General features: G+C 38.6%; 2 protein-coding genes across 2 annotated transcripts; both read right to left on the minus strand.

The window, feature by feature from the left end:
* Positions 1-293: 293 nt before the first annotated feature.
* On the minus strand, positions 294-12,428 carry LOC121905948 (solute carrier family 43 member 3-like). The gene is made up of 14 exons (XM_042424562.1): positions 12,396-12,428; positions 11,739-11,868; positions 11,239-11,285; positions 11,060-11,136; positions 10,869-10,961; positions 10,619-10,758; positions 10,365-10,504; positions 9,554-9,697; positions 8,270-8,377; positions 7,731-7,917; positions 7,381-7,504; positions 5,800-7,207; positions 3,411-3,505; positions 294-2,701 (listed from the first exon to the last, which is right to left on the minus strand). The coding sequence occupies exons 2-12, from the start codon at positions 11,831-11,833 to the stop codon at positions 7,067-7,069; spliced, it is 1,296 nt and encodes a 431-aa protein (XP_042280496.1). The 5' UTR covers positions 11,834-11,868; positions 12,396-12,428; the 3' UTR covers positions 294-2,701; positions 3,411-3,505; positions 5,800-7,066.
* Positions 12,429-14,958: 2,530 nt separating this feature from the next.
* LOC121885369 (natural killer cells antigen CD94-like) lies at positions 14,959-17,572 on the minus strand. Its single transcript, XM_042394761.1, has 6 exons — positions 16,516-17,572; positions 16,342-16,428; positions 16,124-16,192; positions 15,863-16,005; positions 15,620-15,720; positions 14,959-15,112 (listed from the first exon to the last, which is right to left on the minus strand). Exons 1-6 carry the CDS (start codon positions 16,712-16,714, stop codon positions 15,088-15,090), a joined length of 624 nt encoding a protein of 207 aa, XP_042250695.1. The 5' UTR covers positions 16,715-17,572; the 3' UTR covers positions 14,959-15,087.
* Between the last annotated feature and the right edge of the window lie 264 nt (positions 17,573-17,836).

The raw sequence follows: 17,836 nt of genomic DNA on the forward strand, positions 1-17,836 counted from the left end.
ACATAGTAATTCATGCAACTGCCTGGTTAACTATGTGCAGACTTGTATTAGTCTACTGTCTGTAGTCTGTGTAGAGCTCTCCACTGTCCTCTAGAGGTCATCATGAGGCTAAACCATTCAAACTTTGAACTAACTTAATAACTGCATGTGATACTGTAAAAAAAAAAGCAACAGTGGAAAAAGACACTGAAGAAGAAAATAGGGACAGTGCATTGCAGGTGCTCCATTTGCTGTAAATGTATTTAATGGATATTTTCTGGTACACTAGAGAAAGTCAAATCTATTGGACAACATAACTTTACTAAATATTTATTTCACATTCTTGTTTTCAGTAATGAATGATGGTACATCTACTGTAATTTAAAATCAAACCCAGTTTAAAAGCACACATTTGCTGCTGGCAATAGGTTGTTCTCTCTTTCACACATAGGCACATACAATATGATGTTGTTAACATGGATACTACAGTATTTGTACTGTGAAATGAGTCACTCATAATCAAGAATTATCAGCAAATTTAGCAGCTGTACAGTGTGTCAGCCTTTTTAGCTAAAAACACTTTGCTAGTTTTACTGTTTCAATGTCACCATTTTCATTGTAAGGTTCACAGCTTGTCTTGAAGTTCTTCTACCCTCCAGTGGCCGAATATCAATTAATGCAGCTTTAATTAACAATATCTTGATGGACCGTTACAACCTGCAAGGGAAGAGTCACAACTGATAAGGTAGCTGACCCAGCACTATCATCACTATAGCAATATAATCTGTTAGCATTGTGCTGTCTGACCACGATAATCTCACAGGCCCACAACGTTGCTTTACGAGCCTTTATTTGGGGGAAAAAAAATGGTATAATGGACACATTTCAGTAGGAACTGATTACTGAAAACAATTATTGAGCTGTATTGTCCTCGTTGTCTGCTATTTCTCTAGATATTCTGAACAGAGCTGGAAGTCTTCAGCTGGGCGACAGACCTGCAAATTTGAGGAAAAATTAAGATGTTGACAACACTTTTAAGGGATCGTTAGACATTTGTTTATCCATAATGAAAATAATGTCTATGTCTAATGTTTTGGAGGGAAGTTAGCTTGCTACAAGCAAGTTTCTCTCATAATCATAGTTTTCATATTTCTAAATTTTTGTTTCATTCAACTTGTCAAAACCTTGTAGAGGTGAAAGAATAAGAAAACACAGCAAGTAGATTAACAGCTTTACTGTGTGTTTTTCTCTTTGCCATAGAAAGTTCTACTAATTTTTTGAGGGGAATTGTTTAATGTGCTACTTTGCTGTTTCTCATCCTCTTTGGTGCAAGATGACAAGCTAGCAAGGCTACCAAAACCTTGCTGCATCAGATCAGTGAATGTGACCATTGCCATGCAGGTTGTAACAGTCTGTTTAGACTGGACACAATGAGACAGCTAGCCTGGTTCTGTCCAAAAATAAGCGAAATAGCTGCTGGCAGTAGCTTTTAGCTTACAGACATGAGAGAACACTGAAGTGAATAAACTGTATCTCTCTAACACTATTCCTTTAAAGCAGCATTAATGGATTTTTTGGACACCAATTATCAGAAGAATTCCAAAACATCTGACAGAGGCACAACCTTGACATGTTGTTACATTACAAAGTTGTTATTATTAATATTGGCATTGGCAAGCACTTTCCTATTTACACATCCAGCAGACATGCAGTGACATCAGCATTCATTTGGAGTCATGTTTCTGATCTGTCTCTTTCAAATGAATGTAAGTCCAATTTTTACTCTCCTTTCACCTCTGTTTTGGTCAACTCCTGACAACATTATCTAGCTGCTAGATTCTCTTATTTCCTTACCTTCTCACTAACGTTGTCTGCCTAGATGTTTTTGTTAAAAATGACACTGCTGGAAGTGGGGTAAGACTCGTACCATATGGGTGTCCCATAGATCATAGTATTTAAAAAACATAAATTTGGAGTCAATCTTATAAAATATAGATTATAGACGTGGCAGATAAAAGGTCCGACACCTGAATGCAGCAGCTCATTTATCATACCCAGTGCCTCAGGCGACTGAGTCTGATGAATCTCTTCCCACACTGTCCATGGACCTGAGTTCTGTCCCCTGTGTGTGAGAGTTGGTGGTGTTTCATTGGGTCAGGAAAGGGAAATCCTCCCCACAGTAGTCGCACATGTACCTGAATCGCCTGGTGGCTCGATTGGCCAGAAACAAAGCCGCAGTGTTGCAGCTGCCGCTTACACTTCTGAGCTGGTTTCCAAGGTGACCAGATGTGTCGCTGTCTGCAGAGTACTGTTCCTGTAAGAATAAATCAGGGATGTCTGATGTTCTTAATATGTGATGTTTATCTGAAAGGAGAGAGCTGCTGTAGCATGTGAGTGCTGGGGTGTCAGGCAGACTGCTGTCCACAGGAGGCCCTCCACAGTTGCTGATACAGAATCCCTTGTTGGAGCTCAAAACCCTGATCTACGTCCTCACCTGGAGTCTGGAGGCCTGGACTATCTGCCTCTTTTTTAACATGGCAGCCAACATCAATGAGGTGGCCTCCACTTGGTGAAATACTTAACTAGCACCGAGTTTCCACAGACTGCTTGTAGTTTGTGTGTAGATCTTTGCTGTCCTCTGCAGGATCACTGCAGAACTGTGAGCTCTGTTCAGCTGCAACCTGATGCTGGATACAGTTGATCGAGTGTACAGGAAGAGCTGCTAGAAACAAAAGCAGAAGCAAAGGTCACCACAGTCATAATGATCATAACTGACAAGGAAGTGTTGTTTTTTTTTCAGCTCCTGTTGTTCTTCAGCAGCTGCTTCATGTTTGATGGTAACTGGTTCAAAGGTTTAAGGTTCCCTGTGACTCATAAAGCACACAATGACCATAATATAACTATATCTGTGGAGTGTTTATACGAATATTGATTAATATTCATCACCCACTCCATAATTACTTCAGTGGTTTAGCATTATCTACATCTACTGGAATTTCAATATACAGTCTATCTCATGGATAAAATGAACTACACCATGCTCTATCACCTCCTTGTGTCAGATATTTTCAGATGAGTGCACTAAACAAAACATTTGTCACAAAAGTAGAAGAAATAATCTGCACTTATGTGCAGTAATTACTACAACGTTTTCAGCCTTAAGCCCTCTTCAGCACACTAATGAATTCTTGAAGCCTTAACACCTGGTGTCACAAGTCATTTTCAGCTGTGAAAGTTGCTGATTAGCTTCGCTCACAGGCCAGAATTACCACTGAAAAAGTGATAATCAGCCATATACTTTGTCCGCATGATATCTGATCTTTTTAGGACATGTCTCTGTTGTATCTCCACTCGACTTGACTATGGTTTAATCTTCTAAAGACTAAATTGACTTTGATATGAAAGTCTGAATACGCTGAATGAAGCCTCACATCCCCCTGTTCCTCCGCAGTTTCATCTTCATTCCTCCATCCTGTGTTTCTCTCTAATTGATCTGACTGCAGCTGTGGTCTTGTTGTGTTGTTTCCTAGAATTGGGCACAAAACATGCACTCAGCAAAGAATAAAAATCTATATTCTAAAACAAATACTTGTTTATGACATTTTTTAAAAATTACACTGCCTCATGTCAAAATACAACCAATCAAGTGCAAACCTCCTGGATTTACTACCATCTCATGTTCAGTCCTTAGATTAACAGCCTATTGCCAGCAGCAGATTAACAGTCCATACCAAAGACCTTTTTCACAGCAGACATTTTTACATGTCAAAGCAGGAAAAGGACACGTGAAAATAATAACACTAATGATGGCTGAATCCTATTTAGTTTTTCCAAATTCATTCACCGGTGTGGCTTCCTTGGACACTTGAATGGAACTGAGAAGTTGTTAATATTCCACCTGTGATTTTCCATCTCTACACAAGTCAACATGTCTGCTGTGAAAAAAGTCTATTGAAGCCCAACAAACTGATCTAATTACGAGGCAATGTGGAAGTCCCTTAAAGTGCAGTACCATTGACAGCTGCTGGGTGCTGGCTCCAAAAAATCCCTTGCTACAATAGAGCCCCATCCAAAAAGCATCAACTTCTCTCATGAAATACTGAGTCAATAAATGTTTTCAATGAGTCATTATGGTCTCACTTGCTAAATTCAGGCCATCTAATAAGTGTGCTGGTGGTCATTTAGGAAATTATTGCTACAATAATAAGATATAAAGACTGATTGACAGCTGTGATTGACAATTGGCTCGTCTGTTGCTCTCACCGGCTCCGGGACTTGCACTGAGTCAGACTATTGTCGCAATATTTCACAAGTTTAATGTTACTTGATAACGATACCAGCCCTGTTAGTTAGCTAATGTTAGCACAAGTCTGCACCACTCAGTGTCTCTGGTAAATTAGCATTAGTTTCAGTCCGAGGTAGCGGGGCATGTTTCCAGACTCCTTATTTGTAAGGTCCTGGCTTCAAACAGAAAAGATGGCGCTGACCGTAAGCAGCAACTCTGAGCTTCAAACCAGGGACGTATAAAGAGAACTGGATACAGGAACAGTGCCGGACTTTGAAGCCAATTTGACATAGCAGCCAAACCGTATAATTACAGCATCACTATTTGCTATTGGGACCAAAAAGACTTTTTCCAATAGACTTACATTGTGAATCTGTAAATCAGCAGATACATTTTTTAGCGTCACAACCCCTGCAAAATGACTCGTTTCATGATCAGAATTTGATCCATTTGGTCTGATCACATTTCGAAAGTCTAGAAGATCCATATGATCGAATTGTTTTATCCCCATTCAAGATAGCCGGATGGCTAAACTGCAAGTTAGCTTTCTCAGCCGGCAGAAGTCTCTAATGAGCATGCTCCATGGGCAAATTGGGCCCATAGAGTATGTTTTCAGGAAGTGGCTTTTTTGGCTTCATGCACATGGATGTATTATAAGAGCTGGATACCGGACCAAAAATGGTGCCCATTCAATCCAATTAGAATTGCTCGGCTGGCGCATGCGCCAAAAAAAGTTTCTGGCTTCCTGGTATGCTTCCCTGTTGTGCGACCCACTGAATATGCACACTGGTGTTTCCCCCACTGGCCCCGCCCACACGTTCCTGCTCGGCCCATAGACTTTGTGATGACGTCACAGATTTTTAAATCGCCTTCTCAGCTTGTTTTACAAATATAAAATCTCCATGGATCAAAAAATTATGATAGAAAGAGTCATAATTGACCTTCTTTGCAGTTCAAGGTATCCTGTCAACAGTGTTACTGATGTCACTTTTACAATGGTCTATGGGGGAAATGGTTTTTGGGCTGCAGGGTGATTTTTTGTTGCAATACCGCAAGTGACCACTGGGAAAAATTAGCTGCAAGACTGAGTGGCGGAGCCCTATCCAGCTCTTATAATACATCCATGTTCATGCACCACTGAGCAACTTTCATAGGAATGAACAAGGCCCCGCCTCCAACACTGTATCTTGTTCTCTTTATACATCCATGCTTCAAACTGGCTCCAATACAAACCAATCGGTGACATCATGCTTTGCTACATCCATCTTTATATACAGTCTATGAGCAGTATGTTATAATTAATAATTACGAGGAACTGTCTCCGAATAATTCGATAATATTTTGTAATTATGGGGAATAACAATAAATTTATGAAAACAAAATGTGTGTTTTTGGCCCAACACAGTAGACAGTGATTCTTCCTAGACCTGCAAAGAAAAAGAAAATAATCTAGTAATTTTAATAGGTCAAAGTTTTAATTATAGTAGATAACAACACTACATTTAGTATAACTCCCAGATAAACAGAACACGTACCTTTTCACATTTGTCATGAAGTGTAAGAGGTCGATTCACCTTCTGTGCTTGGTACCCAAAATTCTTAGCTATTAGACCTTTTTCACAGCAGACATTTGACTTGTCATAACAGGAACAGCACAGGTGGAACTGATAACATTAACGATGCCTCAGCTCCAAGGAAGTGGAACTAAGGAAGCCATACTGGTGAATCATGCACAGGTTAAGTCAAGTCATATTTATTTATAGAGCACATTTAAAAACAACAGGTGCTAACCAAAGTGCTTTACAGAGAAAGGATCACGAATAATCACACACTAGTTGGTTGATCTCCATCACAGTGGAGACAACCAGTTTCTCCATGATGGAGGACAATGAGACTGAAACACAGTCGTTCTGTCTGTGACTGCCACAGTTGTCCTGATTAAATATACAACAATGACAGAGTTCAGCTGTGCAAAGAGGCCGGTGTGTCTGATGAAAAACATCTCCCACAGATCATCAGATCCAGGTGTACCGTGCAGGAAACAATCATTTATCAGTCATGATATCATGTAAAACACACTGGCTTGCTTTATGGTTGTCTGTTACATTCACTTTTAATTAGGGGATTTCAATGGTTCTATTATGTCCCCAAGAGTGTAGCCTAATATTTTTGGTCCAGGCCAATGAAAGTGCATGTTCATACTTGACAATTATGCACATGGATGATAATCTGATCTCAGTGTCATTTAAAGGCACAAATCTGTTATTAAAATGTAAATAAACAAAAAAGATCACAGCGCCATTGATTGATTGATTGGTATTTTAATACATGGACTAACACTATGGATACTTAAGTTATGTTCCATTAGCAGTTTTTGTAAACATGAGTAAAACAAGCCTATTAGGCCTGTATGATAAACTGAGAAACACACAGTCCGCTTATTCTCACTTGTAAATCAAACCTTTCATATGAATATACAGTAGCTGACCATTATGGTCAAAAACTTTTATGATAATTGTGCTTTAAGGTGTCTGTGTTTTCACACATTTTAGCATATTAACTTTAAATTGACCAACTTAATTTTCAATACTGACCTCCGGACCAAATACTTTAAATACTTTTTCAAACTTATTTTATAAGATGTAAAAGAACCATTTGTGCAATGATAAGTGCGACTCCATCACTCTCAGATGACATTAAACATTGAATATATGTTAAATATCAAAAACTTTTCAGTTTATGAGTTTCTAAATGGGTTAAGTCCACATGAGCAGTCATTTTTCCTTTTATGTTTACAATTCTTTACATTAAGCATCTTGCCAACCCTTGTTCATTGACTTTCTGTGTAGTCCTTCTCTGTTTGGACAGCTTTCTGCAGTGGAGGCTGACATGGATTGGGTGAATAAAGGTGAGCAGTGACACCAATGTGACACCCACATTTACCTGAGAGAATGAGAGAAAAGAAGTATGAGAGAAAGAGGGTAAAGGGCAAAAAATGTGGGTTATTATAACAACAGGAAATCAAGAACATTGGGGATGCAGGAGTGTTTCTGAAACATGACAGTTTACTCTTCAGTTTTAAGTGAGGCTCATTACAAAGTATCACAGAAACTCACATAGAGAGGATCACCATTCAGTTGGTGCTGGATGAGGTGTAAGACTGGAAACTGGAGAAGCAGTGCCAGAGCTGATAATGACATTGCCATCCCTGACATCTTCCCAAAATGAGACATTGGGAAGCTGGAGGAGACGTAAAGTGAGAAAATAGCAAAGGAGAGCGGTGGAGAAAGATGAGAGGATATACAGCAGGAGATGGAGGTGGGTGGTAGAGAGAAAGTGGATGATGAGGAAGGAAAGAGAAGCAGAAAGTCATAAGTCAATGAAAACAAAAGAAACATGTTACTGTTTTTAGATCTGGGATGGATTTACTGTAATGTGTGGTGCAATTAAGGAGAGTTGAGCATACGCAATACTGATGAAGGCTTGATGGCCTCCGTAAAAGAAGGCGCTGTTGACAACCTGCAGGATGAAGGTGAGGTACTGCAGAGGGAGAACAGGACAGGTGAAACACACACAGAAGAGGAAACACTGCAGAGAGGTCAGGAAGAGGGCGAGAAAGGACGAGTGCAGGTCTGCCTCCCTCTTGGTTTCCCCTGAGAAGTAGACAGAAAGTTAAAAACTGAAGTCGCCATAAATCACACTTGAACTACATACAGTTCTAGTCAAAAGTTTGGACACTTTCTCATTCAAGAGAATGGGAAGGAGTGTCCGAACTTTTGACTGGTACTGCATTTTTATTTTATTTTATTACATATATTTTTAGGAAACCCACTTAAGGATCATCTGGAGTGTTTATTCCAGGAAAGCACAGCATTCAAAAGTTTATTTTCAACTTTTTGCTTTAATTAGGTCACATAAAGTCTGGTCTGACCATTGAGTCAAATAGAGAGCTGTTTGATTAAACTCCATAACAGGCAGAATTGTGGCTAAATTTCACATACTTACCAGGAACTAGAGGCCTGTGCTTGTGTCTGTCCATGATGAGGCCGTTTACGGGAGCAAATAGCATTCCACACAGCTGCATGAAGGCAAATGCATTGGTGTAGTGACTCACTAAAGGATGGTAGACAGAAAGGGAAAAGTTTAGCTTGGAGGGGGAAACACTGTGATTAAGAGTAAAAATGGCAAAAGACTAAAAGCCAAAGATTGTGGTTGAAAAAGTGAGGGAAAGTGCCTAAAGTATCATGAAAGTACATGTTTTAGCTGATCAGTTTAATGGCAGTTTAATATGGAAACTAACTTGCATAGACTTATTTTAAGAGAATAGATTTGGATTTTGCACTCTGACATCTGCCAAAAGTATCACACATGATATGTATTTGGAAAATCAAGCATAGAAGTCAACAATTAGGACTGAAAAGGATATTAGATATTAGTTAGACATTTATCCCATGAAAATATTTGCAGACTCCCAGATGTCAGATTTCTCTACAAGCACCAACAACTGAATTCACCATCAGCAGTTTTCAAAACAACTTCATAATGAAAATAAGCGTGGTGCAGGGCGGATTATAGCCACTAGTATGTAAAGTGTCATATATGCGATTTGCATGAAACAGGCTAAAACCTACAAATCAACAGTTTGACCCTTTAAATCACAGTTCTTATTGGAGTCAATGATCACAGTTACAGACTTGTGGTGTCCTGTGGTGATCAGGTTCAATTTGCAATAGCCAACTTTAGTTCTGAGTTCTGAATATTATTTAAAAAGATATACCAAATTACTTCTGTGAGCAATAATAGCACATGATTATGAGTGCTGATATACAGTGGCATTATTGCAATTATACCATTGCTATATAGGAAAATGCGAAAAGTGCTATTTAAGAAAGAACCACTTACTACTTTCCAAAGAAAAAAATGGAGAATGGAGGCTGTGTTCATTTTTAAAGTTTGTTTGTTCTCAGGCTAACCCATGGTTAGATTAATTTCAGTGAGAGATAACTGGTAGCAAAACAACAGTGCTGTTGCCATGGTAACCTGCAGTTTACCTCCAGCACTGATTTTGAACAGTGGTTAAACTGTTGACTTTGCTACTTTTTAAGTGTCCCAATGTATGAGTTTAAAGTTTTCCAATGGTATGTTAATATGCATAGAAAACTATCGCTGATTGGTGCATTCAACAGTCACACTGCAGCCACTGATGAAAGTCCACCATTTGACCTTGGTATCCTGCTTCTGAGCTTGACAAGCAGCAAGCAACACCCAGAAAATCATTTTATACCTCACCCAAGGTTTGGTTGTCCTTGGCCAGCCGGGTGAGTGTGGGGTTGAGAGAAGCTAAGAACATGAAGTGACTGAAGAGGATGGTGACCACCCACACCACGTGCCACAGGAAGAGCCAGGACAGCACACAGCTCCGGAAACTAGCTGCTGGATGGAAGGAAAGATGGAAAACTGTGTATCTTTCCCTCTCTCTTTCTTGTCTACTTCCACTTGAGGTAGTGAGTTCCTACATTTCCCAGAATTACTTTAGAAAACACAGAGAAGGTTGTTCTTTGTAATATAAGTAGTAATGTGTTTGGTTGTTGAAAATATAAGAAAGCAGACAAAGATAGCGTTGCACTTCACACACTATGGATGACAAATCCACAAAGTGTCAGAGGAAAAATGCAAAAATGCTTCTTCTTTGATGGATTTCTCCCTTTGTGGTCTGTACAAAGCAGTCTATAATGAAGCTCTTGCTCTTTAATCCTGAGCAGTGGTGGGAGTCACATTTCAGATGTCTATGAGTTGTTAACAGCTCCACCAAATAGTGATTTTTCCCTCTAAACTTCTCACATGGTTTCATTTCAACAACTTATCAAATGATCCAATATTTCACCAAAAATCAAAGATTAGAGAAACATTCCGAAAACTAAAAACAGATTTGTGCATCAGAACTTTGTTTTTTCTTCTTTCCTCTCCCATTAATCATCTTATCAGATTTATTTGGTGACCCTTTGGAGGGGCCTGACCCCTAGGTTGGGAACCACTGGACTAAACTAGCTAGAACACAACTGCGTGTTTTCTGACACACATTCAAGAAAAAACATCATACCTTCTTCTTGCTTGGGCTGATGCTGTATGTTCTCATCTTTCTCTCTCTCATCCTTTTTATTTCCCTTTATTTCTTCTTCCTCCTTGACTCTCTTCTCCTCTCCTTCTCCTCTCCCTTTCCTCTGGCCAGGGCAGCTTACCCTGTCAGAGCAAAGCTGGTGATTTAGACATGTTTCAACAATCATGCACAAAATGGCCAGAGTCTCACTGGCATCATCAGTAGTGGACAATTAGGATAGTGTGGTTTGTTCTGACCCGTAAGTGTATATTTCTGGCAGCAGGTAGGGGATATGTCCTGTGGGCATCAGGAAGAAGGTGCGGAGTATCAGGAATATGCTACACAAGGTGAGGAAGAGGAAAGATGAGTGCAGAGACACTCCTCTTTCATGCAGCAACTGCTCACATAAAGAAAAACAAAAGGAGAAGAGGTGTACATTTAATTTGTGCTGTAGATTGAATCACTTGGGTCTTGTTAAAATGTTAGATAGCACTACAAATGTGTTACCTTTATGATTAAAAAGACAGCAGCAGATGAGTCAAAGGCCCCGTTGTAGATGGTGATGATGGTGGAACGATAAGAGTCAAACAGGTTCCCAACCTTAACAGACAAGGTCTCTCATGTCATATTCCTTTTGTTAACCTCCTCATACACTTTCTCACACACCACATGAGTTTTTAAGCTGGGTCACCACAAACCTGAACATTGGTGGTGTGGAGGGTTGATCCAGCAGTAATAAGACATGACAAAGCAGGGTACAGCAAGACTGATGTCTCTGTGTGTGACAACCAGAGCAGAGAGACCAAAGGAGAGGCAGATATAACAACATACTTCTGATATATCTGCTCCAAAAATCCCAACATACAAAACAACATACCTGCGTTTGACAGCGTGATGAACAGTGTACCAGTGGTGTACAGAGATCTGCAAGAAGTTAAATAGGACACGATGATGAGATTGGAAATGGTCTTACAAGGTCAGGAGACATTTCAAGGTGTCACAGTGATAAAGAAGCCTCGGACATACCAGTATATCTGGTTTACATATTTGAAATGGTCTTACTAGGTCAAGAGACATTTCAAGGTGTCACAGTGATAAAGAAGCCTCGGACATACCAGTATATCTGGTTTACATATTTGAGTTTGCTCTCTCTCTCCCTCTCTCCTCTCAAATCTAGCCACCTAGATTGGTAGCAACCCTGTCACAATGAGTCTACCAAGTTTGCTACAGCCAGAGAGTAAATTATGCATCTGCACCTTAATTTGCATTCTTAAACTAAAGTGACCTTAACAGGAAGATTAATTATTTACTTTCCCTCACCAGCTTGCAAAGTCATGAACCTTCACAAACCAAACTTGGCAAATATTTGGTGCTCACATAGCTATTAGCCTTGTTGCTGTGGTTCCACAGCGGTCAAAGACATATCCGATGGGGAAGCGTAGTAATGTGTTGGCAATGGAGGCGACAGACATGACCTGAGAAAGGTGCTCATCCTGACCACTACAATCTGGAGGAAAGAAAGAAACATTACACTTGGTGTGTATCAGTGTAGCATAGTGTTCTGAAATTTTTATGAAAATTAAAACCCTTAAAATGTATGAAGATATATCCTTTGATATATCTTATAATAACAGGTTGGTTGGATTCCAGAGTGGGAATATTAAACAAATGTTCTGTGTAACTTGACGGAAATGTGTGAACAGAAGAAGCAGCAGTGCAGGTTTATTGTGCTGTTTGCCCTTTAGGCTGAACTAATTTTAGCATGTGTAAGTTTATACAAACCAGGGTTAATACAAAATTCGACATGTGGTTTTTTCATTATACAGTTGTGCTCATAAGTTTACATACCCTGGTAGAATTTGTGAAATATCGGCCATATTTTGGAAAAAATGACTGATCATGCTGAAAACTTTTGTTTTATCTAGTGATAGTGGTCAGGTGAAGCCATTTATTTTCACATAATTGTATTTGCCCTTTTTACATCATAATTATAACTGTAATCACCAAAATGGCCCTGATCAAAAGTTTACATACCCTTGAATGTTTGACCTGATAATATACACACAAGTTGACACACAAGAAAAGGCAGTTAAACTTTATAAACCAGTAAAAGGATATAAGTAATGGAGAGTATAAGAAGTGGAAAATGAAGGGTTCTGTTGATACCAAGCCACAGTCAGGTAGATCAACAAAGATTTCAGCCACAATTGCCAGAAAATTGTTCAGGTTGCAAAGAAAAACCCACATGCAACTTCAGCTGAAAGTTGGATGTGGCTGTTTCAAGATGAACAATACAATTATGTGAAAATAAATGGCTTCACCTGGCCACTATCATCAAATAAAACAAAAGTTTACAGCATGATCAGTAATTTCACAAATTCTACCAGGGTATGTAAACTTATGGGCACAACTGTATCTGCAGTCATGCTCTGTCACAAACATTGATCAAACAAATATTAGCCTTAATTTCACCTCCAGGAAGCAGTAAGAATTCTTGCATTTTTGAAAAGTGTATGTCTGTACATATTTCTCCACATGCAATATACCTGTATAAACAGCATAATCTTCTTCTCTGGTGACGTTGTCACAGTATCCAGCAAAATATCCATCGGCTTTCAGCACGAACACCAGAGAAACCCAGCCAAAGGCAATCCCTGTGACCAGCAAACTCTCTACCAGTCCTGACAGCAACGTCAGCCAGCGGTGACACTTTGCCCTCCTCCCCTGACATTTACACATGCTGCCAAATGTTTCTGCTCCTGCCTGAGCAGCTCAGCCGGGTGAATGAAGTATAAAGGTGACGTATAGTTATGACCAGTAGAGTTTTAAAATCAGAAGATTACCTATAAAAGAACAGACATTACTGAATACAGTATGACAGAGCTCAATACACACACTGTATTTGTATTAACTCTGTAAAGAGTAAGAGTGGTGTTGAAATTTAAATAAGTTCAGAAGACTCTTGACATAAGAGACTTTTTCTTTCTTGATCAGACACACACACACACACACACACACACACACACACACACACACACAGTCTCAGCAAAAAAAAAGAAAAAATCAACATTATAAGACTGACAAAGTTAATATTTATTGCACTGCTGTTGAACTGCAATGCATCAGATTATACATGTTGTTTTCTCTCCTCTTATCTACAGACGTACATACCAGTTGTGCTGCTGCCTGTAAGGAATGAAGGCTTGCTTGCTGTCTGCCTGTCAGGCTTCATCAACTCCTATTGTGCTCAAGGGTGGTTGGGACAGTTCAAATATTGTTAAGTCATGTTTGACTCTGGTGAAAGAGAAATAAAAATGTGCATGGACTGGCTGTATAATTGTAAAACTTTATAATTTGTAAAAACAAATTCTTTAAATATATTGTTGTGTGTAAGAAAGTGTGTGAGACCAAGTGTTGAATAAATACTAAAATAATGTGTAAAAAACTAAAATAATATGTAAAAAACATGCTTTACAGATGGCACATATTTGTTGGGAAAAGGGACATAATTAAGTTGCATGGCCTCCTAAGAAAACCCTAATCTAAAGTTTAAAACTCTTTGTACAGTTTACCAGTTTCACTGTTCAACCCACCTGGAGACCTGCAAGATAATCCAGAGCTCACATAAACCCAACAAATTCCTCACATACATGCATGTTAATGTTTTCCAATTGGGTTTGATGGATGACACATTTCAGAAAGCAAGTCTGCAAAAACCCTACTGTTATACACAAAAAAAGCAAACTGGCTTTTCCATTTCATTTCAATTTGATAAAATCATGTCATACTTCAAATTCAAAAGTCCATGTGTGGGTAGAACATCGTCCGCACAATTTACAATGAGAGAATTATTACATTTCTGGCAGTAATGACGCCTTTTCAAACATAAAAATAAGAAATGGATTTCTGAAATATAATTTTAATTTAGTCATAAATCATGCACACATACAGTTTATGGCACAGCATACTGAGACTACAGTAACATTACATTACAATACAGTAAAGTTAGTAAATCAGTTTAAATCAGTTTGACAGGATAACCCTGCTTTAAGAACATTGAACCTACATTTCAGGTTTCATTTGATGGTTTCCTATATTTTATATAGTGTGCAGCAGTATTTAGTATATTATCTGTGCAGAGGAGTGTCTGTGTGGATCTGCTGTGGCAGTAAGCTCAGGTGCAGTTTTTGAACTGACAAAATATACAGATTACTTTGTCAGAAGTCTTAATAATGCTTAAGAAGGAGTATTAAATAGAAGTTTACATATAGCAACCATGTTCCAAAGAAGATTTAAAGAAACAGCAACTGATTCAAAAATGAACAAAATTAAAAGTACATTTTGGGATATGTTCTCCACATTTTACAGGTGAGATGTTTTGGTAGGAAAGGTGCATGCACGTTCATTCTGGAGTAAACACCGTGAGTCCCTGGTGATACATTTGAAGTCACTTCATGTTCTGATCTTTGCAACTGAAATTCTTGTGCTGCAGTTTTTGCAAAAAAGTGTTTCACAAACAAGAAAAGAAAGCAAACTGTTTACGCAGTATTGTTCTTATCACAGTACATTTTTATTTAGTTTCACAAATCATGTTAAAAGTCAAGTTTTTCACAGATCCAGTTTCGTGAGGATGTACAGTAAAAAGCATTCCAGTTGCTCAGCTCTCGATTCGAAGTGCTTACACAGTGCTTCACTTGTCCACTGGGTTCACTTCTCCAAAACCTGTTTAAACAAGTGACATCCTGATATTACTGCAAAACAAGATACACAGTTACTCACATTTTACTGACCTTTCAACCGCATAGTCTTTAAGATTAGAAACAGGGGAAACAGCTAGCATGGCTCAGTCCAAGAGTAATGATCAACCTACAGCACCTATAAAAGCTCACTAATAAACACAATGTCTAATTTGTGTAGTTTGCAGAAAAACTGGTAAAACAACATGTTGTGGTTTTATGGGGAGTTATATTTGTCCCGTATACAGACGAGTGATATCGATCTTCTTATCTAACTCTTGGCCAGAAAGCGAGTAAATGTATTTCCCCAAATATTAAACTATTTCTTTAAACAAATTCCATCCACTGAGGTAGACCACTAGATGTGGTCTGGAAAAGGTTGTAAGTGGACCTTGAATTAATTTTTTGTTTTTGTCACATTAATGTTTCTAAGGTCAGAAATACATTTTTATACTGAAGACAAAGTTAGTCCAGCTGGTTTTTAACTGACTGTCATAAGGCACTGACAGGAAAACGTCTTACCCTGTGCTGTTCAAAACTGAACCATCCACCCATTTCCATGTTCCCTCCTCTTCTCTGTCATTCAAACCAATCCAGTGGTAATAGTATGAACTGATAAATGCCTGTTGAATTATTTTAAGGAAAATCAACATCAACACTCAGAGTCATACAAGTGTGTTAGTGCGGAAATGTGCTGTCATGACAGTTTTAATCCAACTAAACAGTCAAACAGCAATGTTTGGGCAGCAAAATCTTTTCTTTTACCTGTTCTTCTTTGCTGTTTATGATGACTAGATCTGCTCCTCTGTCTTTGCAGTCCTGTCTGCTCTCCTCCCAGTTCTTTGTTTTAGAGGAAATGTAGTAAAAACTGTTGTTGAATGACTTACACCCATCCCTACAGAAATGACCTGCAAACAGACAATTCAAGAAGTAGAAATGGCAAATGTTAATTGTCCAAAATGTCCTTTTATTACACACAAAGAAACAAGCTCAATCAGACACATGCAGATCAAAGTTTGTACTCACTGAGCTCAACTAAAGTCTTCTTTCTCCTTTCAGCCCAGATTGTGTTGTGTGTCTGCTGTGTGAATCTGCCTGCAACAGACAGTAAATTCACACAGTGAGACTCTTCTGATCTACCACCAGTGTTCATTTAACTGGCAAGCTAAAAACTGTTGCTGGATGGATGTTTAGCAGTGCAGAAATATCACTTGCACAGAGAAAATAAATTTAATTTTTCTTACAGTGGAGTCCAACACCTATAATGGCAGCCAGGAGGAGAATACAGAGCAGACCCAGGCACATAGCCACAGCCCTGAAGGAAGTCCAGCCTGAGTGAAATGATATTTAATATTTAAAAGACTGCTTTTGCCATGGAGAAGTTTATTATACAGTATTTGTGTGTATGATTGTCTCACCTGGCTGCTGGTCCGGTGTGCTCTGATTTACAGCTCTTCCTGTATTTAAACTGGAGTTGTGACCCCCGAGGTTGTCTGCGCTGTCATAGATAATCACTATCCTCTCCTCTGCCTCATCATTCTCTCCAGCTGCATTTAACACTATTTCTCCCATTTGCTCACTTTCACCAGAGTCATTGTCGTAAATATGCTCAGACATTTCTATCTCTGTTTACCTGATATGAAGGTTTTTCAGCCTCTTGTTTCTTCAAACTAATTCCAAACTCCAAAATATGACAGTTTAGCTGGTTTATCCTCAAATAACTTGTGTTTTGTTCAGTTCGGTATGACACTTCCCTGCATGCTGTGCCACTCTTACTTCTTACTTCTCATTAGACTAACTTTCTTCCTCTTTCTTTCTGTGCAACTAACCCATACACCTTGACAGGATGTTTCATCAGCTTCTGTGTGGTCCCTGGGGTAAAATGGAAATATTTATAACTTACATCAGATTCAGTTACAAATACAAATACATGATCAGCAAATTTCTATCAAGAGAAATAACACACATCAACCTGACATTATAGTTAAAGGAGAGGTAATAAATATTGTTGAGTATTTCAAGTATCTGGGCATTGTATTTGATTCTAACTTAAATTTTAAGAAACATATAAAAAAGGTCTCCAGACGTGTCAGAGCTAACCTAATGAATTTTGAAGGACATATGAATGACATATTAGGCATCAACTACCTCTAGCTGCTATAATTTATTGACCTTTGACAGACTTTGTTTTGCAAATATGTGTCTCATGTATAAATTAATTCATCATCTTTTGTTGCCACCACTTAAACAATGTGTGTCATTCTGCAGGAACGATGCTTGGGAGACCAGGGCATTAGCAAGAGGTGACTGCTCCGCTAAATTTAGGAAATCTCCTTTTAGACAATCAGCATTTACAGTCAGAGCAGCAGATGAGTGGAACTCAATTCCCGCCCATATCAGAGAATGCACAAGCTTCAGTATTTTTAAAACAACACTTAAACAATGAACCAATAATGTGATCACTGATCTGAAACTTTGTACGGAACCAACTGCTTTCCAACGTGGAGAGTATGCAATGTATTTTTCTGTATGATGTTGTTTTATATGTGATGTACTGTTTGTAAATTTGGTAATTGTATTGTTTTTAATTGTTTGTATTGTTTGTATCGTTTTCTATATTTTCCTTCCCAGGGACCACAGATGTAAATTAGCTATAAAGATAAATCTGGCCCAATGGTTGTGTTGTGCATGGCCCCTGTTAAATAAACTAATAAACTAAACTAAACTAAACTAAACTAC

This window comes from Thunnus maccoyii, chromosome 2 (genome assembly GCF_910596095.1).
Source record: "Thunnus maccoyii chromosome 2, fThuMac1.1, whole genome shotgun sequence".
Taxonomy (NCBI): Eukaryota; Metazoa; Chordata; class Actinopteri; order Scombriformes; family Scombridae; genus Thunnus; species Thunnus maccoyii.

Excerpts from the sequence above, each read along its gene's own strand:
- LOC121885369 (XM_042394761.1), bottom strand. The coding sequence starts at position 16,714 with ATGTCTGAGCATATTTACGACAATGACTCTGGTGAAAGTGAGCAAATG. Across the intron at positions 15,721-15,862 it reads TAAACAGCAAAGAAGAACAG|GCATTTATCAGTTCATACTA; the intron begins GTAAAAGAAAAG and ends ATAATTCAACAG. Across the intron at positions 15,113-15,619 it reads TCAGTTTTGAACAGCACAGG|TAATATCAGGATGTCACTTG; the intron begins GTAAGACGTTTT and ends CTTGTTTTGCAG.
- LOC121905948 (XM_042424562.1), bottom strand. The coding sequence starts at position 11,833 with ATGTCTGTCGCCTCCATTGCCAACACATTACTACGCTTCCCCATCGGA. Across the intron at positions 11,286-11,738 it reads GCAACAAGGCTAATAGCTAT|ATCTCTGTACACCACTGGTA; the intron begins GTGAGCACCAAA and ends AACTTCTTGCAG. Across the intron at positions 10,759-10,868 it reads CTGTCTTTTTAATCATAAAG|TTGCTGCATGAAAGAGGAGT; the intron begins GTAACACATTTG and ends TTATGTGAGCAG.